This window comes from Vanellus vanellus (assembly GCF_965231255.1).
Source record: "Vanellus vanellus genome assembly, chromosome: 6".
Classification (NCBI taxonomy): domain Eukaryota; kingdom Metazoa; phylum Chordata; class Aves; order Charadriiformes; family Charadriidae; genus Vanellus; species Vanellus vanellus.
In genome coordinates this window covers 43,218,919-43,234,399 of record NC_138911.1, presented here as the reverse complement: position 1 = coordinate 43,234,399, position 15,481 = coordinate 43,218,919, and the positions used below count along the sequence as shown (strand labels likewise).

The 15,481-nt window shown below is 44.1% G+C and overlaps 1 protein-coding gene across 1 annotated transcript; it reads left to right on the top strand.

Moving 5' to 3' along the window:
- Positions 1-3,047: 3,047 nt before the first annotated feature.
- CFL2 (cofilin 2) lies at positions 3,048-8,892 on the top strand. Its single transcript, XM_082485976.1, has 4 exons — positions 3,048-3,173; positions 4,679-4,986; positions 5,088-5,164; positions 5,253-8,892. Exons 1-4 carry the CDS (start codon positions 3,171-3,173, stop codon positions 5,363-5,365), a joined length of 501 nt encoding a protein of 166 aa, XP_082342102.1. The 5' UTR covers positions 3,048-3,170; the 3' UTR covers positions 5,366-8,892.
- The last annotated feature ends 6,589 nt before the right edge of the window (positions 8,893-15,481 follow it).

Here is a 15,481-nt window from a genome sequence, read left to right as displayed (position 1 = left end):
CGCCAAGGTGGGGAACCAGCTTTGTCTGAGTGTGCTCCCGCAATATGATTTGCTTGGTCATTATTGCTCATGGCTGGATACTGGCCATTTCTGTGGCCTCCAAGGTGAACATTGGGCTCTATCACAAGTTCCTTCTCCGATGGCTGCAGTCACAAGGAGTCCATTGCTCATTTTCTTGAAAATAAGAAGCCCCTTTCTCTCTACCTGTTACCTATTTTTCACCCCTGACAAATACTCTCTGATTCTGGTAAACTCATTCTTTCTCAGAGATGTCTACAAAGTCATAAAATACTCCTCCTTCAGCCCTTGCTGCTTCTGTACTTTGACGACTGCCAGGGACCAGTGAGTGATGTGCAGCAGCAGCCCTGCGTGCCCGGGTGCTGCAGGTATGCACCTTGCGAGGTGAAAGAATAACAAGCACTTCTGATTCATTATTCAGTTTCCATGGTAGTAAAGACGGAGGATGAGTCATGCACAGTTTTGGAGTTGTCATCCCTGGAGCATCTACCCAGCCCCAGCCGTGCAACTCTGGAGATGGCAACTCGTTCTTCACCTTTTGTTTTATGAGCCCTGGATGTGCAGTGCAGAGATCCTGCGTGGGCAGCTGAGGGTGCACTCAAGGGCACGAGATGGGGCCACGCACATGCAGGAGTTTCATGGTGTTGAACAACCGTTCGAAGAAGCCTGTGGAGCCCATGGCAGTGACTGGCACTGGAGGATGTACTGCACACGTGCATGGCTACCTCTGCTTCCAAAGGTGAAGGAACCCCCATGCTGCTATTTGCCACAGTGGCCTCCTAACATTGTCTATGGCTGCAAGGATGCAGACCTCTGTTTGGGACACTGTGAAAGGCATGTGTCATGCACAGCATGCCACGACACGCTGCAGTGTCACAAAGGCTGTTTTGCAATACATTAAACCATCCTGACAATGAGGATCTGAAACCACTTAAGTCCACCCCAGACTGTGAAGCTGTGCAAGAACAGCAGATGCCCAGAAATGGGGCTGTCAGGACATTCCCGTGGGCTTACATTGGTTTAAGCCAATCATAAAACTGTGTCTTGAGAGTTACCTGGTTTAGGATTTGTGCTATTAATTTCCGTAACAATTTTTCACCTAACTAATTACTTGATCAAAAACCAGCACGTATTGTGTTTGAAAACTGAATTGGTAATGGCTGCCTCTTTAAATGCAAATATGTAATGGAGGAAAGAAGGTGCTCCTTCCTGGGTCCCACATTCCTGGCACTGAACAGGCAGCAAGAGTGAACAAGCAGCTATATCAGCTGCAATCAATGTTAAGTCTGACAGACCTGCTGTTTTCAGCCGAGTGGTGGTGGTGGGGATTCCTGAATGCGTGGATGTAAAGAGCTGGAGGTTTATGATTAGCTCCAGGTTAACGATTTCAAGGCTGATGGGCCAAGTTTTGAGTATTGATGAATGCAATGCAGCCTTGAATTCTGCATACAAAGAGGGTGGGATGTAACTCAGAAAGGAGACTTGGAAACATCTGGTCAACATGGTGGTGTACAGTAACGGAGAATGGGGGAAAAAATCCCACATCCCTCACACAATGCAATATGCATGTGTGTATATATATGTATGTATATATATCATAGAATCATCATAGAATGGTTTAGGTTGGAAGGGGCCTTAAAGATCATCTCGTTCCAACCCCCCTGCCATGGGCAGGGACACCTTCCACAAGACCAGGTTGCTCAAAGCCCCATCCAACCTGGCCTGGAACACCTCCAGGGATTGGGCAACCACAGCTTCTCTGGGCAACCTGTTCCAGTGCCTCACCACCCTCAGAGTGAAGAATTTCTTCCTAATATTGAATCTGAATCTCCCCTCTTCTTGTTTGAAGCCATTACCCCTTGTCCTATCATGACATGCCCTTGCAAAAAGTCCCTCTCCAGCTTTCCTCTAGGCCCCCTTCAGACACTGAAAGGCTGCTACAAGGTCTCCTCGGAGCCTTCTCTTCTCCAGGCTCAACAACCCCAACTCTCTCAGCCTGTTTAAAAATACACATACATGCACGCTGAGAAACGCCTTCCACCAAGGTACTATTAGCAATTCAGGTGTTTTGGGGGAGAGACGGCTGACTGGCCGCAAGATGGGGTGGCTCCTCACATGTAATGCTGGTTGAGGTCCTGCTTGTTTAGGTGCTCTTGGCTCTCAGGCACACCAGTTTGGGGAGCAGAGACCTGCACAGTGCTGACAATCCTCTTCTCCACTTGGATGGGCCAGAGATAAAATGCTCCATGTTGGTGTCAGGTGCCCGAACCCCCGTCCAGCTCAGTACAGAGAAGTTAAGACACTCTCTGGAGGGTTATCCTCGTTTTCCTGCAAGTCATCTTCCCATCTTTTAATGCGGCTCCTTCTGCGTTGTGTTGTGTCCCACCCCAGGGTCTGAGCCGCTCTTCCAGAGACTCAGAAGGTGCCGTCTCTGCCCCAGGCCCACCGGCCTTTCCCCCTACAGAGACGGCCGCAGCCATGGCAGCAGCATAGCCCCTGTGCAAGGTGGGGGGACACGGCATCATGACGGCGTCCCGCGACCACAGAATGCCCCCGAGACGGGCAGCGCTTGGCCACGAAGCCCCAACGAGGCGGGAGGCGATGCCAAAATCGTGACTTCAGAGCAGCAGAAAGCCCCCGGGCAAGGGGAGCGGCGCTGGGCGGGAGCTACGGGCCCGCGGGGCAGGGCAGGGAGCCCCCAGAAGGAGCCGTGCCGCCATCCTCCCCCCGACCTGACGCGGCTACCGGCTGCTTCAGCTCCATTGCCCCCCCTCAACAGCCCGCCACCCACCCGGGCAGGCCTGGGGCAGGTCGGGGCGGCGGGTGACACCGGGAGCTGCGAGGCCGAGGCGGCCGCCGCCCAGCCGCACTCCGCGGGGTGCTGAGCCCCGCCGCCTGCAGGCCCGGCCCGGCTCGGCTCGGCTCGGCCCGGCCCTGCCCTGCCCCGCGGGGGGCGGCCCGGCGCGGCGCGGCGCGGCCCGGCGGCACGTGGTGGCGGCGCGGCCCATGTGACCGGCCCTCCCCGGCCGCCGCGGCTCATCCCCCGCCCGGCCCGAGTCCCCGCCCGCCTCGCCCCCAGCGCAGCGCAGCGCTCTCCTGCCTGCAGCAGCCCCGCACCGCAGGCAGCCGCCGCCGCCCCGGGACCCGGCGCCATGGTAAGGGCGGCGCGTCCGAGCGGGGAGGGCGGTGGCGGCAGTGGGGGTAAGGGCAGCGGCAGCGCGGCCCGGCCCGGCCCGGCGGGGCGCGGGGCTGAGCTGAGCCGAGCCGAGCAGGCCCGGCGCGGCCCCGCGGCCTCCGGCGGCCATTTTAGTCTAATTTTAGCCGGGTGCGGGGGGAAAGGGGCGGTGGGAGCGGCCGCGGGGCAGGAGCGGGTGGCGGGCCGGGCCGGGCCGGGCCGGGCCGCGGCGGGGCCGGGGGCCGTCGGTCGGTCGGGGCCGGGCCGGGCCGGGCGGCGCAGAGCGGCGCAGCGCAGCGCTCCCTGCGGCATCGCCCGGGCGTGCGGGTTGCCGGGCGGGGGTCCGGGCAGAGGGGGTTCGCCGGGGCCCGGGCCCGAGGTGGGGAGCGGCGGGCTGGGAGCGGCGGTGGCCGGGAGCGGGGCTGGAGGAAGGCGGGGCGCCGGCGACCCCCGTTTGCCCGGAGGCGAGCGCCGTCCTCGCGAACAAAGCAGTGGACGGGGGCAGGCGGGCTCCCCCGGGGACAAAGCCGGCGGCTCCCGGCGGGGCGCGCACCTGCCTCCCCCCGGCAGCCGGTCCCTGGGGGGGGGGGGGAGGGAGGGGGTTGGAGCGGGAGCCAGGGCGCTGCGGGCGGGTTTAGCTCTCTCTGCTCGCAGTGGGGTTTGCTGAATAATTTCTTTTTTTTCTTTTTTTTTTTTTTTTTTTTCCTAATTGCCGCGAGCTCCCCGTTTTGCCCTGTCAGTGTTTTGTTTTCGTGCTGTTGGAGGCCCGGGTTGTGGAGGGCTTTGGAGGCTGATGGGGGGGGGGAGAGGGAGGGAGGGGAGCGGTGCGCCTCGAAACTGGTATTGGTGTGCGGAGGAAGAACAGTCGAATAAAATACCCCTGCAGCAGCGCGAAGTAAAAATCCGGGAGTTTTTTTTTTTTTTTAAAGCGCGGCGTTGAAGCTGACACAATGCAGAAAACATTTCTGGTGCCTGTAGAGCCTGACATCACCCGGCGCTGTCATGGCTCTCCCTGGGTTGGATGTGAACTGCTGCTCTAGCGTTTGTTCCAACAAAAAAAACCCACCCGAGCAACAACAATAAAAATTCATCCCAACCCCAAAACTACAAACTCCTCTTCTACGTTCAGTTCCCGCCCCCCCTCCCGGCTCTCCCCCGTCCTCCAAATAAGCCAAATGCAGGATAAGGTAATGGAAAACTGCTTGAGTAGTACAGTTGTGTGCCCGGTTGTATAAAACTGCTATCCAGAATCACAGCTGAAGATGCTGTGATCTGCAACAAGAGAGTACGGAATTTACACCTCCTCTATATCTTCTGCTCCAATCCTGCAAAGATTACTAAATTCATAGTGTGTTCAGGTTGAGTATAGTATTTTTATTCCTACGGGGGCAGGCAGACTTCTTTATCTAGCACTGTGGGCTATCATCTTTTCTAGTGAGTGCTAATTTTTGCTGTTCAAATTATTCCTTTCATCTCATTTTACAGGCTTCTGGAGTAACAGTGAACGATGAAGTCATAAAGGTTTTTAATGACATGAAAGTAAGGAAATCTTCAACCCCAGAAGAGATTAAAAAAAGAAAGAAAGCTGTTCTCTTCTGCTTAAGCGATGACAAAAAACAAATAATTGTAGAGGAGTCAAAGCAGATATTGGTTGGCGACATTGGAGATACTGTGGAGGACCCCTATACAGCCTTTGTGAAGTTGCTACCTTTGAATGATTGCCGATACGCTTTGTATGATGCCACATACGAGACAAAGGAATCTAAGAAAGAAGACCTGGTATTTATATTCTGGTGTGTAAAAAGCAAAGCTTGCTGTTAAAAGTGAATATTCCGGAGTTAACACTGGATGATTGAATAACTGCTTTGTTGTGGTTTTCCTCTTTCCTTTAAAGGGCTCCCGAAAGCGCACCTTTAAAAAGCAAGATGATCTACGCAAGCTCTAAAGATGCCATTAAAAAGAAATTTACAGGTACAGACCTAAAAATGTTTTGCTCCTTAATTACAATGGCATTTAGATGAGGTTCTCACGAGTACGTTGTTGTCCATCTGTCTTCCAGGTATTAAACATGAGTGGCAAGTAAATGGTTTGGATGATATTAAGGACCGTTCAACACTTGGAGAGAAATTGGGAGGCAACGTGGTAGTTTCACTTGAAGGAAAACCCTTATAAAAAGACAGACAAGTGCCATCTGGATCTAAGGAGCTTCCATTTCTGCAGCTCGTTCAATTGGAATAGTATTAGTCTCCCCGTCCCCTTCCCTCCTCAAAAGATAAGTCCCTTCCCTAAATGCCCCTGAAGGAGATGTCATTGTTAAGCAGTCTACCAGTGATTGCCATTAGACTGTTTAATCCTGGTAGTTTTATGTAGGATCCAAGGAATGCTTTCACGTCATACTCCTAGCCAAAACTGACGTTGCAGGCATTCCTTGCAACATGTACAATGAATGTGATAGTTAATGTGAATAGTCTAGCAGACAGCAAAGGGTAAGCTAATTGAATGCCTTGAAAGTATTGTCCACTGGTCGGATGGTAGACTCTATACAGTATTACTTACAGTTGCACTTGATTGCAGTTCCATGAGGCTCTTGTGCATTCATACACCTCACCTGCCTTGACAAGCCTATTTTTGTGACATGGCAGCACACAACACTATGCATTTAAAGCACTTTTTTGTAATATGTTTGACCCGCCCCCTCCCCCCAAAGGAATGCCAATTAAGTTGCTGTAACTGTGTCATCAAATTATTGTAGTACCTCAGTTTCATTCCTGTTACATGCATATCTTTATAAATGAAGTAGCTGTTACGATGCCTTTTGTTTTCCATTGAATGTACACTACTGAACAGGAGTAGAAGTTATCTGTTTACCATGTGAGTCTTGAAACACTAAAGTTTTGTAAAACATCAGTCATGGTGGCAATTTCTGTATTAAAAAGAGCCTTAAATGGAACATTGTTTTTTGAGATCAAAAACTGGCCACGTTGCAATAAAACTTGTGGCTTATTACAGAATGTTGCCTTGTTTTCATTGGAAAATATAGTTTTTAAGTATGTTTAATTTAAGCATATTTGAAATAACTTAACTTCTGTGGAAAGTATTGTAAAGATAAACAGTCATTAATCTCATCTTAAATAATGCAAGTTTTTCATTCCTAATCACGATTTAGGCGCTGCTTTACAATACGTTGTGGCTCTGTTCCGATCATTCGATAAAGGACCCGATCCTACTTTACCATTAAAGAAGCTACCACTACTAGAGACCGTTAGTTCCATGAAACACTTGTGTCAGAAACGTAAAAATTTGAAGTAACTAACCACGCAGTGTGTTTCGTACCTGAACGTTCTTAAAGTTCTACATGCCAGAGTAAAAACCTTGCACGAAATCTTAGAGCTCGCCGTCTTTTCTTCGGTGAGATGATGTGTAACGACAGTTATGATATGCAAATATGAATCCGCTAAATAATTTTTGTTTCTTGAGTGTTGCAGTTAAGACGGACTTGGTACAAGAAATAGCCTAAGTGAACCGTTCTACTTGTTAGCTTCTATGTAAATAGAACTGGAAAGTGTTTGCCACTACCGAGGCTTGCATCGGGGACATGTTTTGGCGGGGAGCCAAATAATGCTCTCCTTATAGAGAATTTGATCTGCTCTGTGTGAGCAATCCTCCGTTAGCCAGAGCTATTTATGGCAAACACATGCTTTTGTATCTTGTCATCGTTATCCACAAATGGCAAAACTGGACATGATTCTCCTGGTATGCATAAAGGAGCGCTGTTAGGCAGCCGCCCGCAGCTGAGCTGTACGTGCTGCTAGAAGGAATGCTCTTTATCATTACCTTATTTTAAAAAGTTGGTGGAGTAGAACTGTGGAGCTTTTAACATACGGGCCTTTTTATGTTCAATCTATAGCCCTTTTTCAACAAGGATGCAGATCATAATAAAATTTTTTTTTTTTTTTTTTTTTTTTAAATAGTTGAAATAACCTAGTTGTACTGTGTTTAGGCTCTCTTGTCCTGTAGAACTTTAAGACTTTGTTTCAGGCTTCTGGCTGTCCCTATGACTTGCACACCTCATTGTGTTAGCTGTTCTATGTAGACTAAACTTTATTAGAATTTAACTAAAAAGGCATGATGACCACTGACTTACTAAGTGTATCAACGAGTCTTGGTTTTGTTCTACAAAACTCTCCTTTCAGGTACCTTTTAAAGTTGAGAAGTAACTGATGGTATGCATGTTGTCTAGATAAAAAAAATCTTTTTATTCCTCAAAATAGTCTCTTTATTTCTGATTATTCACGTTGTGTGCAAAGCCCAGTTTAATGTAAAGATCTACTTTGTGCTTTATGTTTGACTTGAGTTCAGTACAGTATAATGAAATGGTCTTTTAATTGATTTTTCACAAGGTATAAATGGTTTCTTTAGAAAAAGCCAAAACTGAAAATGTTAAGTTTTAATAAACCATTTGAATTTCATTTTAGACCGTAAACTTTTTTTAAGCAGTACTGTGTTGAAATTTGTTGTTTGTCTCGGCTGCAAACAGTCTGGAAAGATGTCTGTGGCTTCTAAGTTGAATATTAAAGGTTCCTTTTTTTTTTGTTGTTGTTTTTAAACTAGCTTAGGTGTATATTCACTCAGTCCAAGTAGATATAAAATTGAAGCACAAACTGTATTTATGTAAGATTCCTACCAAAACAAGTTTTGGATCCAACAGGATCAGCCTTCCTTCAGTTTGTTCTTGAAATGACTGACTGATGCGAGGTCCAATTCAGATGGCGTGCTTTTAAAAAAAAAAAAAAAAAACAAAAAAAAAAAAAAACAAACCCCACAAAAAATCCAATAAAGTGCTACAGAACTGTTAATGTTTGAATTATAAAACAAATGAGAGACAGCTGGCATCTGTTGCAAAATGGTTTGTCAGCTGTTGTTTTCTGTCATTATGCAAACTGGTGAGGGCCTCATTGTGATCGAGAAGCAGAGGAAAATCCTCTCAAGTTGAATATCTTCTGTGTATCTCCGTGTAGACGTGACTTTTGGGTATCTTGGCTTCAGTTATTTTATTGATAAAGAAATGTTAAATAAAATTTTCATGAGAGTAGCTTGTGCAGAAATGGCATTTTTCTTCTGAAAAAAAAAAAAAAAAGACTTCAAAGCCAGCAGTTGTTTTGTTTGATTTGGTAAATGCTGGAAGAGGTATAGACATACAGGTTTGATTTCTCCGAAAAGAGAAATCGGTCCAAGAGTAGTGGGAGTAGGGGAGGTTTATACTTGTGGCAATTTTAGAAATGCAAAGCTTAAATTTCTATGGACTTGAGTGTAAGAATCACTCCTAGTCAGGTCATCAAGTGCATTTTCAGTCTGTTCAGTTAAAACCTAAAGTGTTTCTCTACGTGGAAGAGTCTTCTTCCTGCTGTACCGTTCCCTCAGAACGAGTGATGGAATACAGCAATTGCCACAATTTGATAATAAGCTTTACTCTCTTATGCCAATTCCAGTATAAACCAAATTTTCATGTCTGCCTATTTTTCATAAACTTCTGTAAGTTCCCCTTAGTTTGTGGTGGCGAGTTAATGACTGTAGAGTGAAAACACGGCACTAATGGTGGATGAAAGATCATCAATGTAGCACCTGTCTATAAGTATTGAATTTCTTTGAAATATTTCTGATTTTGAAAACCTGGTATAAATAAAATTAATTTAAATGTCTTCAGATGTTGAGTTATGTTTGTGTGCTAGGCAGCATCTACTTTGCTGTTGTCTTTGGATTGGGAGCAGCCCAGACGCTGTGAAAGAAGAGATGGTGGAGTAAACGTGTGGAATGTGTGCGTTTTTGTAATGGGTTTCACCTGCAGCCCCTTCAGTTCAATCCCCAGCTGTAGCAAAACCCAGCACCGGTGGCTCTGGAGACAGGTATGAAGAAGTTTTTAGTGGGTTGGTGCTGGGTAACCTTTTTCTTGTGTTGAGTCCCCGCTCTTATGTTCAGAAAATTAGATGTGTGTTTTTTTTTTTTTTTTTTAAAAAAAAAGTCGCGAAAGGTATGTTTACGCTGACAAGTCATTTTTAATACTCAGAAGAAAGTGAGCTGATGCAGTGTGAAAAAGGTGACCGTGAAGAATGAGCAAAAGATTATCTTGTTGGTATCAGTGTTATCTCTCTTGCTCATGTAAAATTTCTCGGATCCAGGAATAGCTTAGCTGGAAGAGAGTTAATTTTGTAAACAAAGCTGTCAAGAAACAGCTTCATCAGATTCTCTGGCGAAGATGGGCTTTTACACTGTGGAATAACAACCTTTTTTTAGTGCTTACCTAACGCAGGCATTCTCTGTGGCTGTGGGGGACATATATGAGAATACACATTAAAAATGAGTGAAAGGTCTCTATGAAACTAAGTCGTTTTATACAATTTCACTGCTCAGTTTAAAAATGTTCTATTCTTACTATATTTGTATCCAGTGCTCGATACCCTATCGAATTCGGGCATTTCCCTGCCTGGCCCCCCATGCTGTTAAGTCTGCAATAACCCCCATACATCCTATGATTCCTTGCATTGCTTATCTCTGCCATCTGCTAATAATATCTGAAAAACCCCACAAAAGTGAAAAATGAAAGCCTTTTGTAGGTAATTCAAACAGTAACGTAAATTATGTTTATTTGATGATACGATTGAATTTTCTTTTTATATTGTAAGGCTTACGGCAAAAATGCTATTTGGAGGTACTTAAAGTAATTTTGATATTGGCTTTTTAATATCTCATTGTAGGTTAGTATTTCTGTTGTCAGCTTTACTTTGTAGTTAGAAAACTAACGATTGGAAAAGAAACTTGAAGGTGCTGCTGATTATTTTAAAAAGTTTCTAAATGTCTATTCAGATGGTAAAAAAAAAAAAATACCGATTTCAATTTCCCGCTGTTAGCTTAATTTTTATTCTTGTGTGAACAGGCTTAGGAACGTGTGTGTAGCCTTCTCCTCTTCCACCTCTTTATTTTTAAAAACAGCTGTGTCACTGCAAATCCCTACCATCTGCCCACCATCTTCTGTAAAGCTTTACGGACAATCTCCACTTGTACCTTTTAGTATCTATTTTTCCCCTCTCTTGTTTGTGATTGTAGGGATTTGATTTAGGAAAAAAAAAAATAATGCTGTAATATTATGCTCCTCCAAAGCTTTTTCTATTATGCAGAAAGTTAAAAGCATCAGTTACTCTCTGGTGAGCACAGCTGCAGGGTATACATCGGCTTGGAAAAAAGAGATGTGATTTTGAGAACCGGTTTAGAGAGCATTATTTGTGTCTGCTTCCTCTTAGTGGCAGCGCTGCTTTCATCTGTGACCTTCTATTAAGGCTAATGTGAGAGCTAAGCTTTTCTTCCATTTTAGCTGTTTCAACAGAAAATTGAATGTGCGTGTAGCAGACGAGGTGCAGAGAAGCAGAGGAAGATTTAGAAGAAGCAGTTTTTCATGGAGACCTTGGCGGGGGGGGAGAGGGGGGACACAGATAGGGCGGGAGAAGGGTTACAGCACAGGATTTGTTTCCTTTTAATTTCAGCATGAGCTTGCAACTGTAAAGACTGAGCTTATGTTATCTTCTGGTCTGCCTGAACATACTGATTCCACATTCTCAACTGTCTCGATGGCTTTTAAGCAATGAGATGTGAACATACGGCTCTTTATTGGTGGAATTTGTTGTGGTTTTTTTTTTTATAAATGTGAAGCCACGCTATAACAGGGCTTTTGGTTAGTGATATCATATAGGTGATGCAGCTAAGCCACATTTGAACAACCCTTTAACAATGTGTATTTTTTGATTATACCAAATACAATAAGCTATTACATTGGGAGTGAGGATGAACTGGTGTAGTTCTTAATTAGGTGACTGCAAGTGACAAATATAATTTATGGTCATATTTTAGAGTCTTAGCCCTGTTATTTAAGCATGACTTAGAGATGAAACACTTCCCGGTCCACAGAATTCATTGCCTGCATAAATTCCTTTAGGAAGCAGTAGCATAATTTTAGCTCTTTGTTGACTATACTGGTGCAGAATCTGTCACCTGAAGGTTTTTATTCTTCTGCGTTGGTGAATTCCCTTTGTAGTGCTGCATTATTTCTCTACATCCACGCTTCAAAATCCGTTCCCAGAACTCTCCTTCCAAGTAACCAGAATTCCTAAACAATATTTATTCTGCGTGACTAAAGTAGAAAGGCATCTTGTAGAATGCCCGTAGGAAACAAATGCGTGGCATTAGCCGACGTGGCCACCGAACACGTTTGGCCCTGCGTGCCATCTCTGACTGTTGGGTTATTCTGATGAGAACGTCAGCCCGTTTAGGTTTGCGTGCAACAGCTCAAGCCAGAAAGCTTGTGGAACCACAAGAGAACGTCTTCATTTTTCTCAGATGAATGTCTTGTTCTCTGGTAAGGCCGAGTGGAACAGCGGCCAAGGGTCACAGTGATAACCACTTCTTAAAAATTTTTTTTTACCTGTTCTAACAAAAGCACCTGGCTTTGATTCTAGCCAGTTTTATAGATTTACTTCGACAGGTGCGATAGTTGGAAGTATTTTCAGGACAAGCTATATTTAGATATATATAACCGTTCGATAATTCCAGTAATTGCTTTGGTCTCAATATTATTTTAATTCAGTCACTTCAACTCCGTTACAATTTTAACTGCCCAGAGGTCAGCATTGCCAATACAATGCTCGCAGCACAGCATAAACAACATTTAAAAGTCATCATCGTCAAAATTAATAATAATTTAAATCAATTCTATTTCTATAGCCTGGTCTGTTTTGCAAGGAGGATGACAACTCTTAAAAGTCAAGTGGTCTTCCAGTGAGCTCCTGACTGAACACCTGCCCTAGATCTTCATGACAGGGTTGAAGAAGTGTTGGAGCATTCACATCAGAGCAGTTTGCTTTGCTTTCTTGCATAGCTGGGTAAATATTCTATCCTGCGATATGCTGAGGTTCCTGCGGCATCAATGTCTAAAGCATCTGAAAGGCTGAGGGACTCGGGTCTTTTTAGTCTGGAGAAGGGAAGACTGAGGGGGGATCTTATCAATGCTTATAAATACTTAAAGGGAGGGTAGCAGGGGGATGGGAACAGGTTTTTTTCAGTGGTGCCCAGTGATGGGACAAGAGGTAATGGGCACAAACTTGAACATAGGAAATTCCATCTAAACATGAGGAGGAACTTCTTTATTTTTGAGGGTGGCAGAGCACTGGCACGGGCTGCCCAGAGAGGTGGTGGAGTCTCCCACTCTGGAGGCATTCAAAACCCGCCTGGACACCGTTCTGTGCAACCTGCTGTAGGTGACCCTGCTGTGGCCGGGGGGTTGGACTAGATGATCTGCAGAGATCCCTTCCAACCCTGACCATTCTGTGATTCTGTGTGATCTCACCTCCTTTTTAATTCTGAATAGAATGGACAGACTGCAATTATAGCTTTTTCTTATGGTAGTCAACCGCCTCAGCTATGAATTTTATTCTTGCCATGATTACCTGAAGGGAGAAAAGAATACTTCCCCATGGCACTGTGCAGTATAAGGCCAAAATACAGCACCGGGATTGCGTGCTGGCATCGTAACCATTTTCAGCTATTGTGGCTGTTGCAGCAGATGCAAAAAGTGATCTTGACAAACTTGAGTGGTGCGCGTGTTTTGGTAGAGTCCCGAAAAGAGCTGTGGTGAGAGTCTGAGTACATGGCACTCGAGCTCTGTCCCTGCAACGTCACCGTAACATCACGAGGCTACGTCTGCTCTAGACTTTCTTTTTCAGGAATCTTATGTTGCTGCTCTACCCTACTTCAAAAGTCAGAGTGACTGATAGCTCAAGACATCTTCCAGAACACCAGGACTGCTGCTGCTAATAGCGAAATACAAAGTTGAGGTGTTTCCAGTAATAGCTTTGTGCACACCAGATTCAAGAAGCACATGTCTCTGTGTTTATCTGCAGTTATCCTGTGCACAACGTAGTAATGACACATAAAAATATATTTAGTAATAACACATAAAAATATATTTAACACTGGTAGTAATGTAGAATCTTACTTTAAGATTTAAACAGCTGTTTTCTTTGGAAAATAGAATAAGATTTTTCCGAAGATTTACTAATTAATGTTCAGGAAATGGAATAATATACCTTCATGTTTGTGCTTTAAATATTATTTGTCTAGATATTTAAGGAACCTGGAATTTTCTGCTTTTATCTCTTTTTTTCTTTTTTTTTTCTTTTTCAGAAATGGTGTTAATAACCGGTCTTTCCGCTGTAATAGCAAACTGTGGGAAGATGAGAAGAGTTATTTCTCTTTGCATCAGCATCTTACATTGTGCGCAAATACAGATCCTCTCAGTTTCTTCTTAAAATAGTGTTTGGATCACATTCAGTGGGTAACGGACAAGAACATAGGATTTTTGTAAGTCACATTTTACAGTATTAATATGAACATGCACATGTGTTTGAGCTATGAGATAAAAATTTTCATTACCAAAGGGCATATTTGGGGGAAAAAATTAGTAACTTTTTGAAGCTTATCTTTTTCTCTGCTAAAAAGTTTTTTATGCTGTAAGTTGCCCATGCAGATCTGTTCTTTCTGTTTTGTTAGTTACTTGGTTTGGGTGTTCTCACTTTTCCCACACTGCATCGTGTTTCAGTCTAATACAGACTGGATTAAATTGTTATTAAAGGAAGGAGGTATTATGTATATAAAATATACAGTTACCGTAGGAAAGAATAAACTGTTTGCTTGACCCAGTTTTATGGAGCTATTTCTTTCTACAGGGATGGGATCACTGTTAAGGAAAAGGGACGAATGGGTTTGCTGAGAGTATTTAGGAGCACTCAGTGGGAATGAGATTATTATTGTCGTGCTTAATCCTGAAAAAATCATAGAGCATCTCATCAACCTTGCACCAGCATTTGAGAGAGATGAATATTCTAGCTACTTTGTGATATTAGTCTGAGATAATTTTCCATTGTTATAGACTTGGAACTCTCCAGATAAATATAGAGTATTTACACCTGTGATGAATGTTTTGATGTTTTCCCATATGTTACGCTTTTAAAAAGATGGTTCATAACTAGTGGAAATGTGGTTCTTCGACATCTTTTAAGGGGCTGAAAATTAAAGCGAAGGTTATAGAAACAGCCAGTTCGCTGAATGTTTTGATGTTTTCCCATATGTTACGCTTTTAAAAAGATGGTTCATAACTAGTGGAAATGTGGTTCTTCGACATCTTTTAAGGGGCTGAAAATTAAAGCGAAGGTTATAGAAACAGCCAGTTCGCTGAGTCTATTTGGGGGAATTGCTATGATGTTATCAGGCTTGCTTTTCCATCCCTTGGGCACAGTGTGAAAGAGTGCATAGAAAGGGTGTTGTGGTGACATAGTATCTGTTTTCACTGATGTGAAATGCATTTAATGGTAGTGAAGTTACAAGTCCTGCTGCATGCAAAAGGAATAAAAATTATCATCAGATCAGAATTTGTCATTTTCATAGACAGTAACACTTTGTTCCCTTTGAACAGGTATAAGCGTCCTGCTGTGTCTTTGTTTCCTTAAAGAGGAAAATGACAAAATCGAGCCTTTCCCCTCCCTTTGACTTGCTTTCTGTGTCCCTTCTCCTCCAAAGCATTCCCCCCCCCCCTCAGGCCTACATGCAGAAATTGCTCACCCGCTTCCTCCAGTCCTCCCGTTTATCTCGGTTGCCTCACTTTCACCTCCTCTCATCACCATCCTTTTCGTTCCCTCCTAGCTCCAGTTTTCCTCTGCTCCCGTTCCCTCATATTAGCAGTGTGCTTTAGTCTTTATCATAAACATAGGGCAAACAAGAACAAAAAACCCTTTTGATCCATTTACCAGTTTCTCTTGTTAAAAATGTGTAGCCTTATACTTAGGAAGAAATTGTTCGAAGAGTAAACTTGGCTACAGTTTACCAAAGTAGCAAACAGTTTGAAATAATCTCTTGAGATGTTTGAACAGTTTTATTCCGCTCCTGGAGTTTTACTCTGAAATCCAGACTCTACCATTTAGATGGGGAATTGCCATATTGGGTTATTTTATGCTTTCCTTGGTGCCAGAAGCCTAAACTTCTATTTTTTTGTAATCATTAAAGCATCTGGTTTCAGCTATTAACTTCCACAAAAATGATAAGTATTTAACAGTGTGGGGAGATGCTCTGAATGCATGATTTTATGTTATATTGGAAACTGAAGCTGTAGAAATAGTGTGAAATAAACATAGAAACCTGAAAGTTAATTGCATGGCTCATTGGTTAAGACTTAATAGTCAAATCAAGAAA

What these genes read in the sequence shown, in the direction of transcription:
- CFL2 (XM_082485976.1), top strand. An exon ending in GACCTGGTATTTATATTCTG is followed by an intron (nt 4,987 to 5,087) that starts GTGTGTAAAAAG and finishes TTTCCTTTAAAG; the next exon opens with GGCTCCCGAAAGCGCACCTT. An exon ending in CATTAAAAAGAAATTTACAG is followed by an intron (nt 5,165 to 5,252) that starts GTACAGACCTAA and finishes TCTGTCTTCCAG; the next exon opens with GTATTAAACATGAGTGGCAA.